Source organism: Rattus norvegicus, chromosome 4 (genome assembly GCF_036323735.1).
Source record: "Rattus norvegicus strain BN/NHsdMcwi chromosome 4, GRCr8, whole genome shotgun sequence".
Lineage (NCBI taxonomy): Eukaryota > Metazoa > Chordata > Mammalia > Rodentia > Muridae > Rattus > Rattus norvegicus.
Genome location: NC_086022.1, coordinates 121,806,484 through 121,827,039, shown reverse-complemented (window position 1 = coordinate 121,827,039; position 20,556 = coordinate 121,806,484). Strand labels below are relative to the sequence as shown.

Below are 20,556 nucleotides of genomic sequence, written 5' to 3'. Positions count from 1 at the left end.
GGCGAGAGGTGTTAAGGGCGGGGTCAGAACCAAATAGAGGATCTAGGCAGTTCTGACAGCGGATCAGCATCAGGCTTAAGTCCAGGTTAGTGAAGTGCTGAGAAGTGAGAGAGATCAGGGTGGTGTCGAGGGAAGGGTCGGAGGCTTTGGCTATGGTGGGGTGCGGGCGGTGCTCGGAGAAGGGTCGGGGTGGTGAGAAGTCTAGAAAGGGTTTCTGGGGGAAGTCCGGACTATAGTGACAGGATAGGAGGCGTTGGTACGGGAGGGGGCAACTGGGCGGTCCTGGGGGCGGGACCCAGACGCGGAGTGGCGGGAGATGGGCGGTACTGGGGATCAGGGAGGCTCGCCCCGCCCTGAAGGCGGCGCAAGAGCGGGCCTGAGGTAGCCCTGGGCCGGCGCGGCACCGACGGCTGGCAGAAAGCTCTGCGGAGGGCCGGGCAGTGCGCTCCCAGGCGGAGCCGAGTCCGCGGGGCTCCGGAGCGGGGCGGGGCCGTCGATCGGTCCGCCGCGCAGCTCGTTCAGGTGCTGCGGCCGCTCCACGTAGCCCGGCGCGGAGCGGGCTAGAACACAGGGACCTCGGCCCGCGGCTGTCGTAAGCCCAAGACGGGCCCTTGGGTCCCAGGACTCCCGTGGAGCTATGGCGGGCCCTGGCCCGGGAGACCAGGACGAACACTACGATTTCCTGTTCAAGCTGGTGTTAGTGGGCGACGCGAGCGTGGGCAAGACGTGCGTGGTGCAGCGCTTCAAGACCGGCGCCTTCTCCGCGCGTCAGGGCAGCACCATCGGTGTCGACTTCACCATGAAGACGCTGGAGATCCAGGGCAAGCGGGTCAAGGTGGGAGGCGGCGCGGCCCGCTGCTTTGCTCCCGGCGGGCGGTTCGTGGCCAATCCTTCAGCTTCCCCTTCTTTCGGAACGGGTTTGGGCCTTGATGTCCGCTCTGGGTTCAGGTCTGAAAGCACCGCCGTGGGCTCTGGGAATGGTGACAGTGGGCCAGTGCGTGGAGGAGGAAGCCCGCACCTCACTCCCGCCCCCCGCGCTCACAGCGTGGGGACTCCGAAACAACTTGCGGTGGAAGGCAACCTGCGGGCCGTTCTGTGAGCGCCACGCATGCCGGGAGAGACCCTTCCCTGCGCGGCCCTCTGGGGAGCACTCAGCCAAATAACGACATCCCCGTGACCGGGAGGGACCAGGAAGTAGTGGCTGCTAGGACCGGAGGTCCAAAAGTTTTTGTCAGAATTTCCTCCCTGACCACGCCTCCCCGCAGTCTCTTTTATGGACCTGGTGGTGGAACTTGACTCCAGCAGGGCCAGCCAGCACAGGGTGGGGGTGGGGGGCCTCCCCGACTAAGGGTTGATAGAAACCGAAAACTTCATCACAGATACCGGAAGGTGGGGGAGAGAACCAAACTTTGGCAATGACCCCAGCAGAAACAGCAGGATGTGGTTGCCACAATGTCCTGGCAATGATTTGATAAATAATATTTGTGATGAATGAAATCAAGTTTCTTAACCTAGGTGTCTGTCCTCCCTAAAACGGTAGCATCCTGGACAGGACACAGCATTGTTCTTGAGCACAGAGGCCCTCAGTAACTTTCCTGATTCGCACCCTACAGAAATCCTTTGCCGCTTTTCATGGTTTCAGGTTCACAAGGATCTTCAAGACAGCTTTAAAGAGAACTGGGTGGGGGCTGTCCTGTGTTTTCAGGAAGTGAAGCCTGGGGATGGGAGCCTCTTCACCCTGTTGCTGTTGTGGCTCTCTGCTCATTTGGGTGGCAGTAGGCCTGTTCTCTGTTGTCCTTGGCTGGGATACTTAGCTCTTTGTTTCTATAAAGTTGGGATAATTTCTGGGTGTTGCCTCTCTCCTGTCCCATCGTGTAGAAAAAAAAAAGGCAAGTCAACAGTCATTTTTATGGCCACTGTGCCTCTAGAGATTTGCTTGCAAGGCTTTAAATGGCCTTTTGGGTTTCAGTATATTTTGGTTTCCATGAGGTGGAAAAGGGCCAAGTGCAGGCAGGCAGGCAGGTTGAGTTGTTCTGGACCGTCCCTTTGGAGCAGGTGGCCAGAGAAGGGCTGTCATGGGTGGAGTATGTCCATGGTCAAGTTGGTGCTTTCTGATAATGCCAGGAGCGAACAGTTCAACGTGCAGTGTGAAAACAGAAGCATATGGAGGACGGGTCCCCTTTGGGAGCTGTTGGCCTGTGCTGACTGGTCAGGGAGGGGGCAGTATTCCTGTTTACCTGTGGAGATAACCTGTCACCCAGTGCAACCCTGGATGGACTGTGCACTTGAGCTCAGGTTATGCAATATACTACCAGGCAGTTTGTTATTTCTTTTCCTTACGGTCACTCCAGCTTTTCCTCTTAGGAGGCAGCCTCGAGGGCCTGGGAGTAGCAGAGCTGTGTCAGTGTGGTAATACCTCAGAGCTGTGTTGCCTGTCCTTTCTATAAGCTATTGTGAGTCAGCTGTCTAATGGTGTGTTCTACAGACTGGAGCCCATTGTTACTGATAATTATTCTTTTTGTGGTGCCGTGGGTTGAACTTGGGACTCTTTGCATAAGCTCTGCCAGTAAGCCTGTCTCCCACCTCTTCTAGGCTTTGTAAGAGTTTGAGGAACCTTAGAGACAGGCCAGCTGCTGCTGTAGGTCTGCTGAGGTTGGAGGTTCCCAGGAGTGAGTTGGGAAGGCCGAGAAGACAGAGGTTCTGCTTCCCCATCAGTCAGAGCAAAACCATCTTATTCACTTCTGTGTTCAGTTGTCAGAGCAAAACTATCTTATCCACTTCTGTGTTTCAGTCTTACTTGTTTGTTTAGAGAGTTCTGCTATAGTGGAAAGTTGAAAATAACACATTCAATCAAGTTTTTTTTTTTTTTTTTCTATAGTTACTTCCCGTTACAACCACTGTGGTTCATTCTACTTGAAGAGATGGGTCTTCTGTCTCTGCAACCCTATTTTCTAACCTCTATAGCCTGCTTCTTTAAATATCCCTAGATTGGATGACCTTTGCATCTGTTTCCCCTTGTCATACTGTGTCCCCTAGATCCCTGTGTGACTGATATTTTATTGTTCAGGTCCTAGCATGAATACTGCTTTCCCAGAGTCCTCCCCTGCCCTCTCGGGTGTCTTTTCCCTATCTATCGTCTATGTGCTTATAGCACTCACCTGGATTGTTTGTCTCTTCCTGTTGAAGATAAGCCCCTTAAAGACCCAGATCCCTTTGGGCAGCGTCAGACACATATGTTCTTTATATGCTTGCTTACTGGTTAATATTTACAGAGGGAGCGGAAGCCAAGGAAAGTGAAGTAACTGGTTTACCCGAGGTCTCCTACAAGTCAGGGACAAAATCAGGATTTGAACTCTGGAATTGGCTGGCTTCTGGGTAGAGTGCTTACTTTCTGATTCCCTCTGAGCCCGGAAAGGCCGCTCCAAAGTTCTGGAGGCTGATGACGTGGATGAAGTACTTCACTCACTGAGCAGAGTGTGCTTTGGGGCCGCTTTGCTTTGTCTTTCTTCTCTTCCCCTCTGTTTTGTTTGTTTTAAAGACAGAGCTTAATGTAGTTTAGGCTGGCCTCAAACTCACTATGTAGCCGAGGATACCCTTGAACTTGTGGTCCTTTTTCTGGCCTCTACTTCCCAAATTCTGGGGCTTCAGACAGCTATCACTACAACCAGTTTTTATACTGGTATACATATAAATATTTTCGATAAGAGCTGGCACCAGAATATTTCGGGGTGTTTATCAGCTAGTAGGAGCACTGAGATAGCCCCGTTTGGGCTGGTCAGATGACTCAGCTACTAAAAATCCCTGGCTGCCCAAACCCAGGGTCGCAGGTGAGAACAGACTCCTGAAAGCTGACTCCTGACCACCACACATGTGCCATGGCATGTGTGTACCATGGTGCATGCATGCACGTGTGAAGCACATCATATACAGACACAAAAATAGCCCACTCAGGTCTCACAAGCTGTTGTGCACAGCCTTTTTAACGGTCATTTGAGGAGTCTCCAGGATTTGCTTTAGGTCTGAGGGTGGATGCAGCACATGAATCTGAATGCCGTTTATTGGAGAGTCTGAAGGTGTGGATCTTCTTTCTGTCTTTACGGTGGGAGTTCTTTCTGGTAGCCTCAGGCCTCTTCATCTCTGAAATGGGACTGGTGACCACTCACCTACTTGTGAAGGGTGTTGAAGAACTGGACATGTTTGAAAACACTTAAAATTCTCCTGGCTTTTTTTCAGTTATATTTTAAAATTTATTATTATTATTGTTGTTGTGTGTATGTGCACACACGTGCATACACTTGTGCAACAGCAGATTTGTGGTGGTCATAGGCTAACCTGCGCAAGTCCCTTCTCCTTCCACAATGTGGGTCCTTTGGAGGGAACCCAGGTTACCAGGCTTGACAGCAAGCTCCTTTATTCACTGAGCCATTTGTCACCCTTTCCTAGCTTTTTTTTTTTTAAATAGATGATCTAATCATATGGTTCAAAGTACAAAACCTCAAAGACTTAAAGAGACACACAGGGAAGTTTCTCCTACTCCTTTGTCCCCTCAAGCTACCCCAAACCCAATAAGCAAAAAAGTTAGTACTACCCATCTCCTTTTTATTCCCCAAGTATATTGTAAATAAAGCCAAATTTTATGATGCAAACAAGAAAAAGATTTGCTTTTTTGTTGCTTCTGTCGCCATTTTCTCTCTGGATGAGCAGGGCTGGTCAGCTTGCTTCTCTACCTCACCGCACTGCCCGCTGCACCGCCCCTAGGAAAGCCCAGCTTTAAGCCCTGAGTGCATGCCTACTGCGTCTCACTTCCTTCACGTGGACACAGTCTGTTATGTAAACTTGGCTGTGCGAGGACAGGGAACCTGCTCAGGAGTTCGTCCCTTTACATGGCTCCATCAGGCCTCCTGGCCACTTGGTGGAGACACCGGCACCCCTCCTCATGGAATGGGTGCCTTAGGACCTTCCAGCTCATTGTCCTTGATTCAGGCTGTTTTGGGCCTCTTAAGTGCTCTTTGTTTTCCTAGCTCCTCCTGTCACTTCCCAAGCAGGGATAGGGAAGGTTTAGAAAGAAACATGCGTGTGTGTGTGTGTGTGTGTGTGTGTGTGTGTGTGTGTGTGTGTGTCTGTCTGTCTGTCTGTCTGTCTGTCTGTCTGTCTGTGTATCGTGTGTATCGTGTGTATCAGTGTTGGTGATGGAATCCAGGGACCCATGCACTCTAGACAAGTGCTCTCCTACTGAGCTGCACTCCCAACCCAGAATTTCTTTTCTTTTTCTTTTTTTATTGCCTTCCCAGTTTTTCCAGTCCAGGATCTAGTTTTGTGTCTGTGCATTTCCTATTCAGATAAAATCAATTTGACTTTTCGGTTCTGCTCAGAAATAGCAAAAGGACTGTTAGATAAGAGACGTTCTAGGTCACGGTGATTTTAAGAAGAAATCTGTTCTTGATACCAATGGCCACCATCCTCACTGTAAACTAAACTAAACCTTGTCTCCTGAGGATTCTTACTGTCCTCAGGCAGTGCTCATGTGGAGAAAGGGGGTGGAGGGGGGGGAGAGAGAGAGAGAGAGAGAGAGAGAGAGAGAGAGAGCTCAAGCGACAGAGGTGGGTGGGCAGAAACAAGCTAAGCCCCTAGTTAGCTCTTACAGACTTTGCCCTAGTGGATTGTCAGCAGAATGGGAAGTGATGCTAAGAGAGGAAGTATCTCAGGGAGTCAGGAAGGGTGGCCGCTCAGCTTATTTGTTATTGGCCTGCCCCGCTCTGTCCCCCTCCCTTTTTTTTTTTTTTTTGATTAAAGTCTTACTCTGTAGCCCAGAATGACCTTGAAGTTGCCTCCTCCTCTCCGGTGCTGGTATATTGGGTGCTAGCTACCTCATATGGCTCCTTCAAGGTTTCTTTGGGCACTTGGTGTGTAAAGGTCAGCAGCAGGAGGAGCAGTGCTTGTGTGTGTGCGCCTTACCCTCCTCTGAACGAGTTCCATCTGAACGTTGCCGCCGCCCCTGGGGGTGGGGGGGGTGTCTCCATTGTACAAGGGAGGAGAGGTCGCCTGGATGTGGAAGTCTAGAACGGGAACCTAGCCTTTCAGCTCCTAATCAGGAGCTTTCTGTCCTTGAACTGTTAGACCCTCCACCCCCAGCAGTAAGCACACAGAGCAGCCAGTGAGGGAGGCAGGGATCAGTATAGAATCTGGTTGGGGGCTGCTGAGGTAGCTCAGTGGGTAAAAGTGCCAGGCTGACAACCCGAGTTCAGTCCCTGGGACCCACATAGTAGGAGAGAGTCAACTCCTGAAAGTTGGCCTCTGACCTCCATACTGGCTGTGTGGTACACCTGTGCTCCCCTCTCCCAAATCAGTGGTATTTAAAAATTAAAAAAAATAAATCTGGTTATCACAGATCATTTGCATTGGACATTTTGATGAGCAGTATTGTTTCAGCATTGTCATACCAGGTACTTATTATAAACAAATGCTCGTTCAGTCGAATTGGGCAGTGTTGAAAATGGCCACCGTGAATAAGGGAAAACGTGTCTTGGAGACTAATGTTTGAATACAAAATGCTTTATTCACGTTGCAATAGAAACCAACCAAATCCTTCTAGATAAGGAACCTGTAGCCTGCTGTGAGTTCATGAGGAAGGACCTTTTGTCGTTAATAGCTTCTTAAATCCCATGTAATATTGTCTTTGTTGTCATCGGAAGAGGCCGGGTCTCCTTATGTAACCCTGGCTGACCTGTACTTGCTGTACGGCCCAGGGTAGCTTTGCATTTTGGACAGCCCTCCTGCTTCACGACCTGGGATTGTGAGCTTGCCCGCCCCTGGTCTCTTCTACCCTGCATTGTGTCACCTTGTTTTGAGACCTTCCCTTCCTGGATGGGAAAGGGGGAGCCAGTCCTCAGTGTGGTGTTGGATACTTGGTCCTTCCATTTACAGTACTGGAGATTGAGCCCAGGATCCTGCACATGCCAGGCAGTGTGCTTTACCACTGAGCTATACTTTTGGCCCCCTATTTTCTTTTCTTTTAATTTAGTTTTTGTTATGTAGCTGACCTCAGTGTTGTGTGATCCTCCTGTCTCAGCCTTCCTGTGCTGATGTGAGCTACCGTGTTGGCATCAGGCTTCATTTTGGACCAGAATTAACTAAGGACACAAAGGCAGGCCCTAGTGGCCCAGGCGGGCACTGCCTGCAGTCATCAGATCTACCCCTGAAGACCTGCCGAAAGAGAAAGAACAGGGTTTCAAAAAAGACTCTGGATGTAGCGTTGTGGCCGATTGAACATTCAGAACTACCAATTCAAGGAGCCCACTCTGAAAGGAGCAGCACTCATGAAAACACTTAAGTTATCCTCTGTGATGTCAAAAATTCAGTCATGTTGCTAACCATTAGTCACACCTGTATATGCTTTTGCTTTCTGTCTGTCTGTGTCCCCCCCCCCCGTGTGTGTGTGTGTGTGTGTGTGTGTGTGTGTGTGTGTATTCTATGTAGACTAGAGGTCAGCCTGCTTCTGCCTAAAGAATGCTAGGATTGAAGACTTGTACCACCACATCCAGCTTTATTTTGAGACAGGATCTATGGTAACTGGCTTGGCCTGGTACTCCTGGGCTCAAGGGATTGTCCTGCTTCAGCCCCTAGGTAGCTGGGATTAAAGGCAGCTAGTTTAACATTCCGTATTTGGGATGGTATCACTGATCATGAACACATGTAAAAGCTTAAGGACGGATGCTTATCAGGTCTGATTGCACAAGCCTGTAATATCAGCTACGCATAAGCCTCAGGCAAGAGGGTTGTAAGTTCAAAGCCTGCCTCAAAAAGCAGCCAGCAGGAGTCTGTGAGATGGCTCAGTGGTTAGAGGTGTTTGCCACCATGCCTAATGACCTAAGTTTGATCTTATGATGGGAGGAAAGATCTCACTCCCAAAAGTTATCTCTTGACCTTTCCTGTACACAAAAATAAATAAAATGGGGCTGGAGAGATGGCTTAGTGGTTAAGAGCACTGTCTGCTCTTCCATAGTTCCTGAGTTCCCAGCAACCACATGGTAGCTCACAACCATCTATAATGGGATCCGATGCCCTTTTCTAGTGTGACTGAAGACAGCAACAGTGTGTTTATGTATAATAAATTAATCTATAAAAAGTAAATAAATAAAATGTAATAAAAATAAAACAAGAAACTAAACAACCCACCCAACAAATAAAGCCAGCTCTAGGGGTTCTTGCTCATTGCTACAGTGTTTACTTGCTCAGTACACAATGCCCTGTGTTCCATTCCCAGCACGGGGACAGCCAGGTGGTTCACTTTAGGTTCGAGGGCAGCCCCAGACCCCCAAGACAATTCTGACATTGGTGGGCAGTGACAGGCATTTACTAAATGTGTCTCATCCCTTTTTCCTTTATTTTTATTTATTTTTTGAGATAGAGTTTCTCTATTATGTAATTATGGCTGCCTTAGAATTTGCTGTGTAGACCAGGCTGGCCTTGAACTCACAGAGATCCATCTACCTCTGCCTCCTGAGTGCTGGAATTAAAGGCATGTTCCACCATACTTGGCTCTTTTTTTTTTTGGTTCTTTTTTTCGGAGCTGGGGACCGAACCCAGGGCCTTGCGCTTCCTAGGCAAGCGCTCTACCACTGAGCTAAATCCCCAGCCCCTACTTGGCTCTTTTTACATTTGAAATATTTATTTTGTTTTATGTATAAATGTTGACCTGCCTGTGTGTGTACCATGTGCATGTGTCTGGTGTCTGCAGAAGCCAGAAGCAGGTATGGTATTCCTGGAACTGGAATTATAGACAGTTAGGAGCAGCCATGTGGGTGCTGGGAATTGAACCGGGTCCTCTGAAAGAACAGCCAGTGTTCTTAACCCTGGGCCACTCCGGCCTGTTTTAATTTTTGAAGTAGCAACTCTTTAAGGGGACTAAGCAAATCTTGACTTGAGAGACCAGTTTGGCCTCCAGCCCACAGGCATGGGTTAGCTTTTTATCACTGTAACAGAAAACCTAAAAATCAGTCAGTCAGAGGAAGGATGGCTTACTTTAGGTGACATTTTCAGAGACTCTTATGTGTTTTCCTTGGCTGCTTTGGGCTGGTAACTCAAGTGCATCATGGGAGCATGTAACTAAGGAAGACTTGAGAAAGAGAAAGAGCTTAAGTTCACGCCCTCAGGGGTGGAGAGATGGCTCAACCATTAAGAGCACTGGCTGCTCTTCCAGAGGACTTAGGTTCAGTTCCCAGCACTCACATGGCAGCTCACAGCTGTAAGTCCTAGTCCATGGAATCTGACATCCTCATATAGACATGCAGGCAAAACGTCAGTGTGTGTGTGTGTGTGTGTGTGTGTGTGTGTGTGTGTGTGTGTATCATGTTCCCAGTGATCCATCTTCCTTCCCCAGGTTCTACTTTCTAAAGTTCTACCGCCTACCATTAGTGCCACGGGCTGGTCAGACTGTAACAGCAAAGGGAGGTCAGTCCCTGTGGGCAGTTTGCTGTCTATGAGGATGTGGTGTGATCCCTGAAAGAATTCTTGTCTTTGCACACCAGTTAACTGCTTTGTTGCCATTGTTGTGGCTGAGGAGTGTAGAAGCTGGGTGAGTTTTGGTGCTGGGGACAAACACAAGGCCTAATGTAAGCTCTTCGGCCAGCTCCCACATTACCTTTTGAAAGCTTAACTTTGCAGTGATTGAGCATAGAGCCCTGTGCATGCTGCGCAAGTTGTCTACGTCTGACCCGAATTCCTAGCACAATATTTTATAAAGTTAAAAGTACTCTTTGTATAGTTTCAATGAAAAACTGATTCCCCCCACTTAGGTATACTAATGACCAAAAAGGAAAAAAAATTAGGATTGTCAGAATAAGCATCAGTTTGGTAACTATGACTTGTTAATATCTGCTATATTTGTATTTAAGTGAAATACGTAGAAAAAGTTGTAGGAAGTACACAAAAGTTTCTGTGAAATACATAGAAAAAATCATACAAAAATAATTCTATTACTGAAGCGCCAGGGTAAACTCGTAACTCTGTAGTTCTGACTGCTTCTTGGCTTTTGGGATGGCCTACTTTTTAGTCTGTGCTTGGCCTGTTCAGGGCCCAGGGTTCTACTCTGAAGGGAAAGAAATCTTTCCAAGGTTTCAGGCTCTTGATGGAGCAGTAGGTGGGTTGAAGTAAGAGCTATGGGGAAGCTATGTGGGACCTAGCCAGTGTTCTGTGGATTCCTTGTTGACTAGAGGCTTGGGTTTCAGCTCTGAATCAGGACAATAATCCTCCCATGACTGGCTCGTGGTTTGTCCATGGTTCTATAAGTACCTGCCTGCCTCCTCTCAGACAGTGGTCCAGGTCCTGAAGAGGGCAGCTCTACCTATTGGGAATGCTGGTCCTCATGGTGCCTATCTGAACTGGGCCAGGCACCTGGGAGCGATCCTGTGCTCTATGCTCTCCTCTTGGTGCTATGTCCCCATGACTGGTTGTAGGTGGGTGGTCCAGGTTTCCAGGAAGGGAAGAGGGGTGTTGGGAGCAGTCAACCCACTGTGAGCAACTAAGGCAGGACTTGGTTGCCAAAGGTACAGCAGAGGTGGTCCATTTTCTTCAGGCCTCATCTCAGACAGCACCCGGTACTTATTAATGCTGTCACCGTGGTGGCTGAGACTCTGAGCCAGGCAGTGGACACACCTGGTGCAAACAGGGCCACAGCAGGGCAGAGTGTTAATAGCGACGATAGCTACTACAGTGCGGAGCCCTGTGGTGTTGTAGCTGCTGCGGACACACAGGGATGTATGTTGCATGCTTGGGCAAGCCCAGAGGAAGCAGCAGTCCACCGTGTCCAGGGTTATGGAGACAGGAGGGTTGAGGGAGGCATTAGAAAATGGCGGAGTGTTCATTCCTACATGGGAGACAAAAGGGGTTTCAGATGTCATGGAGGTATGCATGCCAGACCATAGAAACACGCTAAAGGTGTGGGTACACTTGAGAATGGGGGATGAGGCCATGGATTGCTCCCAGGCCAGCTCGATCCTTCTGGCATTGTGTCCACTGTGTTCTGAGGGTAGCAGGAAACAAAGTGATCAGCTTTCTCTGGGAGGCCTGGGAGACTGCCGTGCACTGCTTTGATATGGGGGAGGACAGAGGACCCAAGGTCGAACAGAGATCCCAAGCTCGTGTCACTTTCTTATTACCAAGGTGGCAGGGCCCAGGGAGGGTGTCGAGGGGGGCGTGAGTTGAGCCTGTAATGTGTGCATTAGACTGAGGATGTCCTGGGAGACAGGACACAACTAGGGGTAGAGCAGCTTGTTTAGCATGTACAAAGTCTTAGCTTAATTCCCTAGCCCCTATTTTAAAACAAACTGCCTTATTGGTAATAGAGAGAGCTTGAGTTTAGAGACTTAACTGTGGAGACTCGGAGGGCCAATGAGGGCAGAACTCATGGCCTCTACTTTAAGAATGCCACTCTTGTTACAAAAGGCTCTTCTGATAGGCATGGTCACACGAGGAACTGAAAGCCCCTCCTACTGGGTGTTGTTCTGGTTCTGAGGTGCCCATCTGAACTGGGCCAGATGCCCGGGAGAGATCCTGTGTTCCAGGCTCTGGTGCTGTGACCCTGTGGCTAGTAGTAGGTGGGTGGTCTGAGCTTCCAGGAAGGGAAGAAGGGGGAAACTGAGGCAGGACCTGTTTGCCAAAGGCAAAATGTCATGGGCATTCAGGCAAGGGTTTGATTCTTGTGGGAGATGTAACTCACTGAGGAGATTTACTGAAAAAACCGTCTATGTGCTGTGGGAGACTTGCACGTAGTGAGGGGCATGGGCTGCAGGCTCAGGATACCATTGCCACAACCTCTCCTGTGACACTGAAGATGGCAGGAGTAATCTTGTAGCTGGACATGCTGCCATGGTTCTGTCCCCTGCACCAAATAAAACTAGGATTGATGGCACATGCCCGTAATCCTGAGACTCAGCGAAGATGGGGACAGAAGGATCAGGAGTTCAGGGTCACTTTTGGCTACATAGAGGGTTTGAGGCCAGCTTGGATATGAGATCTTGTCTCAAAAAAAAAAAAAAAAAAAAAAAAGAAAGAAAGAAAAAGAAAAGAAAAGATTGATCCTGGGGTGACAGCTCTAGGCACTCTGCTGAGTTCTGCTTGTCTGGATATGAGGCATCATGGACCTGACCTCTCAGTATGGCTGTGAGATGAGGTAACACTGTCTAGTGTGCTGAGGAAACCTGCAGAAGGCTGACATAGCTGCCCCTAGTCACATGGTCACATGTTCTTTGTGTTGCTACAAATTCCCATGGAGAGCCACATTACTGCAAGGGACTTAAGTACTTCCTAATGCCTTGACCAAACCATGTTGAGGGATTGGGAGGAATTCTGTATGCAGAGGCTGTCCATATCCCTCTGACATTGACTCCTTTCAACCTCTTTTTGTTTGCCTTGCCAGTGTCCTCAGGACAATGTGTTCTTCTGACCTTTCTTCTCCTCGCTTGTTCTTTGTCAGATCAAGACTTGCCTCTGAGCACAGGTTAGAGTTAAGCGCTGTTAAATATAGCCGACCAACCATCAATGATAATGGCAGGTCCTTACTGTAAGCACCCTTTTATAATGTGTATTCTTCCTTTAAATAAGTTAAGATTTGGGGGCTGTCTTAGTTAGGATTTCTATTGCTGTGAAGAGACATGAGCACAGCATCTCTTACAAAAGACAACATTGAATTGGGGCTGGCTTACAGTTTCAGAGGTTAAGTCCATTATTGTCATAGTGGGAAGCATGACAGCATACAGGCCACATGGTGCTGGAGAAGGAGCTGAGAGTTCTATATCTTGATCCACAGGCAGTAGAAGGAGACTGTGTGTTACACTGGGTGTAGCTTGAGCATAGGAGACCTCAGATCCCAGCCCTACAGTGACCACACACACACTCCAACAAGGCCACTCCCTATGGGCCAGGCATTCAAACACATGAGCGTATGGAGGCCAAACCTATTCAAACCACCATGGGGGCCAACATGAGTTGATAGCTATTAAACTTTCCTTGGTACCCTGTCTGCCTTTGAGCAGAGGATTATCAGCCAAGTAGCTGGCTCTGATTGGACTCATGGATTTCTTGAAGAAGCCATACAGCAGCCATGGCTGCTGACTGCCCAAGCAGACCTCCAACTCCAAAGTCATCACCCCTATCTTGACTGTTCAAACAGCTTGCACTAGGCTTTTGCCATCACAAGCTTGGTGAACTCTAGCAGCCATTTCCCCACAGGACAGAAGTGGGGAACCCTCCACTGGTGGCTCAGCAGAAGACCTGTGATTGAGGCACGCATGGTCCTTGGCTTGTTTGAAGGAGCACACTGTGATGGTGCGGATATTCTGGGCACGGCACCTTTCTGGCCATGTAGGAAGTCAGTTCCGTTCACTTTACACTCAGCTACAGGACACTCCCTTGTACTGAACCTGGGGTTGCAGCATTAGGTCAAATGCAAGGCTTCTCCTGAAGGTGCTTTTCTTGCCTTCTTTTGGCCATTATTATTACTAGATGGCGGCATGAAGAGGGGAGGGCAGAACCCAAAGCTATGGCAGCAGTGACAGCATGAGCAGTAAGAGGGTGGCTAAAGAGTTCCCGAGACGGCAGACAAAACCTTCCGAGAGCCAAAGGAGAAGAGACATAGAAAGCTTTGAATGAGATGAGATTGGGATGAGAAACTGTTAGCTTCAGCTGCTTGAAGAGTTCCAAGGAGCTGCCAGGTCTTTCTTTTTTAAAAGATTTATTTATTTATTATATGTGAGCACACTGTAGCTATCTTCAGACACACCAGAAGAGGGCAGCAGATCCCATCACAGATGATTGTGAGCCACATATGGTTGCTGGGATTTGAGCTCAGAACCTCTGGAAGAGCAGTCAGTGCTCATAACCACTGAGCCATCTCCCCAGCCTGAGCTGCCAGGGGTTCTAGACACATTAAGCCTTCGAGCTGTGACACCAACCACTGCAGGAGCTAAGGCTCCCAATACTGAGGTTCATTAAGGAGTGCAAAGCAAGCTGTGGGAGACAAGGGTTACAGTGGCTGCCAACTAAAACCCAGAGCAGTGAGCCTCTAGCCTCAGGACCTGGAGACACAAGCCTTTGGCGACTGAAGTTGGAGCAACAGGTCACTAGCTTGAGCTGTGAGGCTGCAGTGCCAGCCCCAGGGGAGCGTTCATCACCTACTCACTTCTTTTTCCAAAGCAGGAGGCCAGACAGCAGGTTGAACCTGCCCACCTACTGCACTTCCCTTTGTCAAAAGTACTCTTGCCTTTTGACAGCTAGTATAACACACTGGGTTCTGCTGCACCCAAGCTCTTCCCTGTGGGACAGAGCACAGCAGAGGAGGCCGGCTGGAGGAGGAGCCCTCAGACGCTACCTCCTGGTTTGACACGTCCCAAGACATCATAAAAAATAGCTCAGGAACTTGTATTTGGGTCAGCCTGACCATCTCAATTTTTGCCCTGAGAACTGACTTTTCCAAGGTTCTCTTCTAAGGCGAAGAAGGCTGGAACTTTCCACAGTCTGCTTGCTCAGGGCAGGCTCCCTTTCCATCGGGTGGGCGGGACAGGACACAGGTCTTGGAACTGAACTTCCAGCAGTGTTTTTAACCTAATAAACAGGCTTGATTTACTGCAGCCATGTGACTTACTCAGTGGGACTGAGCCATGAATCCCTGGAAAGCAACTTGCAGCCCCTGTGTGCATGTGTGTGTGTGTGTGTGTGTGTGTGTGTGTGTGTGTGTGTGTGTGTGTGTGTGTGCGCGCGCGCGCGCGCGCTGCTGTGGCTGATGTTCCTGGCTTAGCTCCTGAAGTCATTCTGATGGATACTTGGTAAATAGATAATGCTTTCTATGGCATGAGTTGTTAGGGAGACAGGAACATGAAGGGAAGAGGAGTTCCTTCTGTTTTAGGGCTGGAGCATGAGTGTCAGGGAGAGCTACCCCAGGGTGGTAAGGGGTGGGTAGAAGAGTGTAATACTAAGGTAGGACCAACGATACAGGTAACATAGCTTCATCTGGGGCTTATGGAGACTTGTGGGCCAGCATTGGCTGAGAGTCATTAAGGGTGGAACTTGAAAGTGATTAGGAGCCCCACCCCCATGGAGGAGGATGATTCCCAGTCTTTCCATTACAGGGCCAACGAAGAGATTGAGCCTCACTCGCCCAACCTTACTTAGTGGCAGTGGAGAGGCAAGTTTTTTTCTTTTTTTAAAATGAGCATTTGTGTTCTGGGAGTCCATTTTTGTCCTTACTGGGACTCAGAAGTGCTCTGGCCCTACAGTTGCTCATGGGTACAACTCTAGATATCAGCAGCCTGGAGAATTTCTCCTAAAGGTTAAGTGCAGGCTGAGAAGGCTCGGCTGGGAAGGATTGAGAAGCAGGTGCGGCAGGTGAGAGGGTGCAGAACCAAGCCCCGCCGGCCTCCATGTGGCGATAGGGACTGGGGTGGTGTCAGTTTGATAGGTATTCTTGGCAGTTTGAGGCTGATCTTGGCAGTGAAAAGGGTTCTCAGCTTTCATAACACTCAAATTGATCAGCAGTTAGCTGTCAGAAACTGTGGCTTTGAGCCTGATCACAGGTCAGGCTCCTGGGACAGACACAGTATCCATCCTCCCATTTTTATTGGCATTGGACCCCTTCTCATGCTAGGCACTGTGCTAGGGGCTGAGAATAGAAAACCAGATAGACATAGGCCTGTCTTTAGAGGACTCATGTGAAGGGTGGGGCTGAGAGAGAGAGAGTGAGAGAGAGAGAGAGAGAGAGAGAGAGAGAGAGAGAGAGAGAGAGAGAGAATGTGTGTCTGTGTGTGTGTCTGTATGTCTGTGTGTCTGTCAGTGTGTGTGTCTGACTGTGTGTGTGTGTGTCTATGTCTGTGGTGAGTCTGTGTGTGTCTATCAATGTGTGTGTGTGTCTGTGTGTGTCTGTCAGTGTGTGATGTGTCTCGTGTGTCTGTGTGTGTCTGTGTGTGTGTCTCTCTCTGTGTGTGTGTCTGTGTGTGTGTATGTGTATGTATGTATGTGTCTGTGTGTGTCTGTTAATGTGTGTGTGTGTGTGTCTGTCAGTGTGTGATGTGTCTGTGTCCATGTGTGTGTGTGTGTATGTGTATGTATGTATGTGTTTGTATGTGTGTGTGTGTCTGTCAGTGTGTATTTGTCTGTGCGTGTCCATGTGTGTGTCTACGTCAGACTGTAAAGTACAGCGAAGGGTATTTACTTGGGTCTGAGCTGGAACTACAACTCAGTGGTAGAGTACTTGCTTGCATGTGCATGATCCTGAGTTCCCCAATCCTGTCCAAAAGGAAAGAAAAAGAAACTGGGGTGAGGGAGTAGATGGGGCTATTCCATGGAGGTGTTGACTGAGCGTTTATTACAATGAAAAAGGAAGTGACCATCTAGGACAAAAGCCTTACTGCTGTGACCCAGGAACTCAGGAAGAAGCATAGATTTTATTATTTTGTTTTCTGTTTTCTGTGGTCTCCCCCACTCCCATAGTTTGACTATGATCCACTATAATTTATTGTGTTTCTTCAGCTTGGGATTTGTCGGTCTCCTTAGTCATTTGTTCTTTAGCTATCCCTGGCAGGGATCATCACATGCACACACTCTCTCCATTGCCCGTCCAGCAGGGTGCCTACCGTAGGGCTCTGGCATTTGTTAAGTGAAGAAGTAAATGGTGGAGAAAGGCCCTTCACCCTGTGCTTTGGCCAGGGTGGATCAGCACGCACCCACTGCCCAGTCAGCTTCCTCACCACCGACAGTAGAATCATCAGGCCCTACTGTACGGTCAGGACCCAGTGAGCTTGCAGGAGAAAAGACCCAGATGCATAGCCTCAGTGCAGCCTTGGAACCAGTTCCTCACCTCCAGCCTCTGGCGGTCAGCATCTGTAGCTGTAATCAGGGTTAAGGGAGAGTCCATGGAGGACGCAGGTCAGAATTGCCTGGCCTTGAGGGACCCTAGAGTTTCAAGGCAGGCTCCCTGTCCCCCAACCCATTCGCTTTCCTTCTTCATATTGGATCTCTGAGTTGCTTTCTTTCCCTTTATTTTTTTTTTTAATTTGTCTGCACATCCAGAGGCAGAAGAGAGAGTTGGGTATCCTCCCATCACTTCCCATCTACTTCTTTTGTGGCATGGGTCTTTTCCCTGAACCCGGAGCTTACGTTTTCTAGACTAGGCTAGAAGCCAGCAAGCTTTAGTGACTCTGGGCTCACTTAGAGCTGAGGTTCTGGCTGTGTGTGGGAGGTCTGGTTTGTACATGAGAGCTGGGGCCTGAGCTCTGCTCTGTGGGATTGCACAGTTATGGCTCTGAACCCTCTGAGCCATCTCTCTAGTCTGGGTCACTGTCTAAGGCTGGCAGGATTGTCGCCGTGAGCCATCTTTAGGCTCGTGAACACACTGTTCTGGGCATGGGTCTGTGGGGCTGCCCTTCCTGTCCCTTTGACACATGTCGTTGGGTCAACCCCTTCAGCTCCAGATTTGGGACACAGCCGGCCAGGAGCGGTTCCGGACCATCACCCAGAGCTACTACCGAAGTGCCAATGGGGCTATCCTCGCGTACGACATCAGCAAGAGGAGCACCTTCTTGTCGGTGCCTCACTGGATTGAGGATGTGAGGAAGTACGCGGGCTCCAACATCGTGCAGCTGCTGATCGGTGAGCTAGGGATGGTGGCTGAAGGGGTCTGGGGCAAGCCCTATCTCTGCCTTTGCCTTTTTTCTTTTCCAGTACAGGGTAAGCCTGCCTAGAGAGGGGCTAAGCTCGAACAGGAAAGGAGCTGCAAGTTGAACAGGGAGCTTTCAAGCCCTCATCCCCCTTGTCAGTTTCAAAGTTGAGATCGGAAGGCGTGAAGGGTGCTGGAGTTGGCTCTGCTGTCCCTGCTCCAGATCATCTGGCTGTAAGGCGTGGTGTGTCTGCAGACAGCGCAAAGGCAGCTTCTCAGTGCTCAGAGGAAGCCATGTGGCTGGTTGGCTGCTCAGAGGTTGAGGTCACTTCGCTAGTGCACGAGAGGCTACAGGTTCTATCCCCAGCAGTGCAGAGGGGAAAAAGCAATAAAAAGAAATCAAGATGCCACAGAGTAGGAGCTTTGTTTATCTGGATTTTACAATTGCATTTAGAGTGTAGCCTGAGCATGCAGGCTGTACTGCAGTGCATGTAGAATCAGAGGACGACTTGCTGGAGTCAGTTCTCCCCTTTTGGCTAAGTGGGTCCTGGGAACTGAAACCAGATCACTTGACTTGGCAACAGTGCCTGTACCTGCTGAGCCATTTTGTTGGCCTAGAATAAGAGTTTTAAACATTTAAAAAAAAAATCTCTCAGTCTGCCTGCCTGCCTACTCACGTCTATCTGTCTGTCTTGTCATCTATCTGGTGTATGTATGTGGGCATACACATGCCAAAGCACATGTGCGGAGGCCAAAGGACAACTTACAGTCTGTTTTCCACTGTGTAGGTACTGGGGATTGGATCGGGTTACTTAGCTTAACAGCCAGCACCACAACTTACTGAGCCATCTTGCCAGTCGAAAGTAAGAGTTTAAAAATGAAGGCAGTCTGACTTGGTGGTTACACTTGTCTTAGCTCTCAAGAGGCTGAGAGGAAGGAGGGTTGTTCTAGTCAACAATTTTGAGTTTAACCTAGGCAACCTATGAGAACTCTTAATTAATTAATCTATTTATTTATTTTAGGTGTTTTCAAGACAAGGCTTCTCTGTGTAACGTCAGATGTCCTGGAACTTGCTCAGTTGACCAGGTTGGCCTCAAACTCAGAGACCCACCTGCCTCTTTAATCCTCCTTGAGTGCTGGGATTAAAGGTGCTTGCCACCCCAGCCTGGCTGAGAACTGGGTGTGGTGGTACTCTCCTTTAATCCTAGCATTCAGGAGGCAGAAGCAAGCAGATATCTCTTGAGTTCAAGGCCAGACAGAGTCTACAGAGGGTGTGCTAATCAGCCATACCTATACCTGTGTCAAAAAATAAATTTAAAAAAGATTAAAGTAGTGGCTGGAGAGAGGGCTCAGTGGTTTTGAGCGCTCACTCCCTTACGTCCTGAGTTCCCCCGACAGCACCTACATTTTGGCGTAAACCATTTATAACTCCACTTAAGGGGATATGATATTTCTTCTGGTCTTTGTGGCTGCCAGACACACATGTGGTTCATGGACATACACTCAGGCAAAACGTCCATGCATAACATTCTTCGAAAGGTTAAACTAAAAAGGACTATTGTAAGTCAGTCTCCACACCTAGCAGTGTTACCCTGGAGCTGGTGGAGGGGCACTCCTGGGGACTTTTTGTGTGGCTTTGCTGGGTAGGACTGTATAGGTCTGGTTCCTGTGGGTCCTACCATGCTTTACTTGGCCTTTCTCCACAGGGAACAAGTCAGACCTTGCTGATCTCCGGGAGGTCCCGCTGGCGGAGGCGCAGAGCCTGGCTGAGCACTATGACATCCTCTGTGCCATCGAGACCTCTGCCAAGGACTCCAGCAATGTGGAGGAGGCCTTCACCAGAGTGGCCACTGAACTCATCATGAGGCATGGAGGCCCCATGTTCAGTGAGAAGAACACTGACCACATTCAGCTGGACAGCAAGGACATTGCGGAGAGCTGGGGCTGTGGATGCTGACTGGGGGGGCAGGGCAGGCCGGCTAAGACCTCCCCTCCTCCTTTGTCTGCAGCCTGTCAAGACCCACCCCTCAGAGTCAGCCCTCCAGGGCACTGGCTTCTCTAGAGGGATTCTGCACCCCTAGCCTGGATGCTGGGTAGGAAGGGAAATGCAGGGAGTGTATCCTGTGCAGAAGGCTATTGGCCCAGGGCCGAATGTGGACCATCCCACAAGCCAGCATCTGCTGCCTCCGTGTTTGTCACATTCCAGGGCTAGCCTGAGCCTTCCAGCAGACTGTGGTGGGAAATGGGCTGGCTGCGGGGCCCAGCCCTGCGTGCTGGTTTTGACCTTCTCCTGCCTTGACTGCCGCAGGCTGCTGCTCTCCAGGGATGTGGCTGGTACCCCAGGTTCTTTCTTCCAGGTCATTCTCCTGCCTCTTACCAAAGCATAAAAAGCACATCAATTAGACCAACAGACTGGTGCCGAGCCTTGTCCCGGGGAAGCCTGAGGCGTCTCTGTCCTCACTGCCAGCTTGGAGCTCTTGGCTCCCTGGGCCTGACTCGTTGCCTTACCAAGACCTCTCAGAGGTTTCTGCTTTCCTGTGTAGCATCTCATTTTCACCGACCCAATTGTAGGGTCATGGCCAAGGGCCAACTGGGAACTGTCCGTGGGCTTAAGGCCCAAAATGTTGCCAGTCAGGTTGCAAAAGCATCTAATCTTTCAGTGTGGTTGAGGGGTGAGATAGGAAAGTGAGGATTTAAGGAAAAGGAGCGGCTTGCAAGGGGCAGCTCGTGGGTAGAGCACGTGCCAGGCCCGGAGTTCAGTCCTCAGCACCAAAACCATACAACAGCAGCCTCTGCTGTGTCCCTGAGGTTGAGGGCCCTGTGGGCGCCAGCCTTGCCCCATGTGGAGAAGCTGTCTCTGCCACTGTCCAGAGCTTTTAGTTCCCTGTGGTCCTGGTCTGGGTTACAGTTTC

General features: G+C 49.6%; 1 protein-coding gene across 3 annotated transcripts; it reads left to right on the top strand.

Annotated features, from left to right (window-relative positions):
* Positions 1 to 345: 345 nt before the first annotated feature.
* Rab43 (RAB43, member RAS oncogene family) lies at positions 346 to 20,048 on the top strand. 3 transcript variants are annotated; one of them, XM_063286535.1, is made up of 3 exons: positions 358 to 835; positions 17,454 to 17,637; positions 18,667 to 18,976. In XM_063286535.1, exons 1-3 carry the CDS (start codon positions 638 to 640, stop codon positions 18,765 to 18,767), a joined length of 483 nt encoding a protein of 160 aa, XP_063142605.1. In that variant the 5' UTR covers positions 358 to 637; the 3' UTR covers positions 18,768 to 18,976. The 3 variants fall into 3 exon arrangements, with proteins under 3 accessions (XP_063142606.1, XP_063142605.1, NP_001019502.1); NM_001024331.2 differs by lacking the exon at positions 18,667 to 18,976 and adding an exon at positions 19,351 to 20,048 and having other exon boundaries at positions 529 to 835; XM_063286536.1 differs by lacking the exon at positions 18,667 to 18,976 and having other exon boundaries at positions 346 to 821; positions 17,454 to 17,590.
* The last annotated feature ends 508 nt before the right edge of the window (positions 20,049 to 20,556 follow it).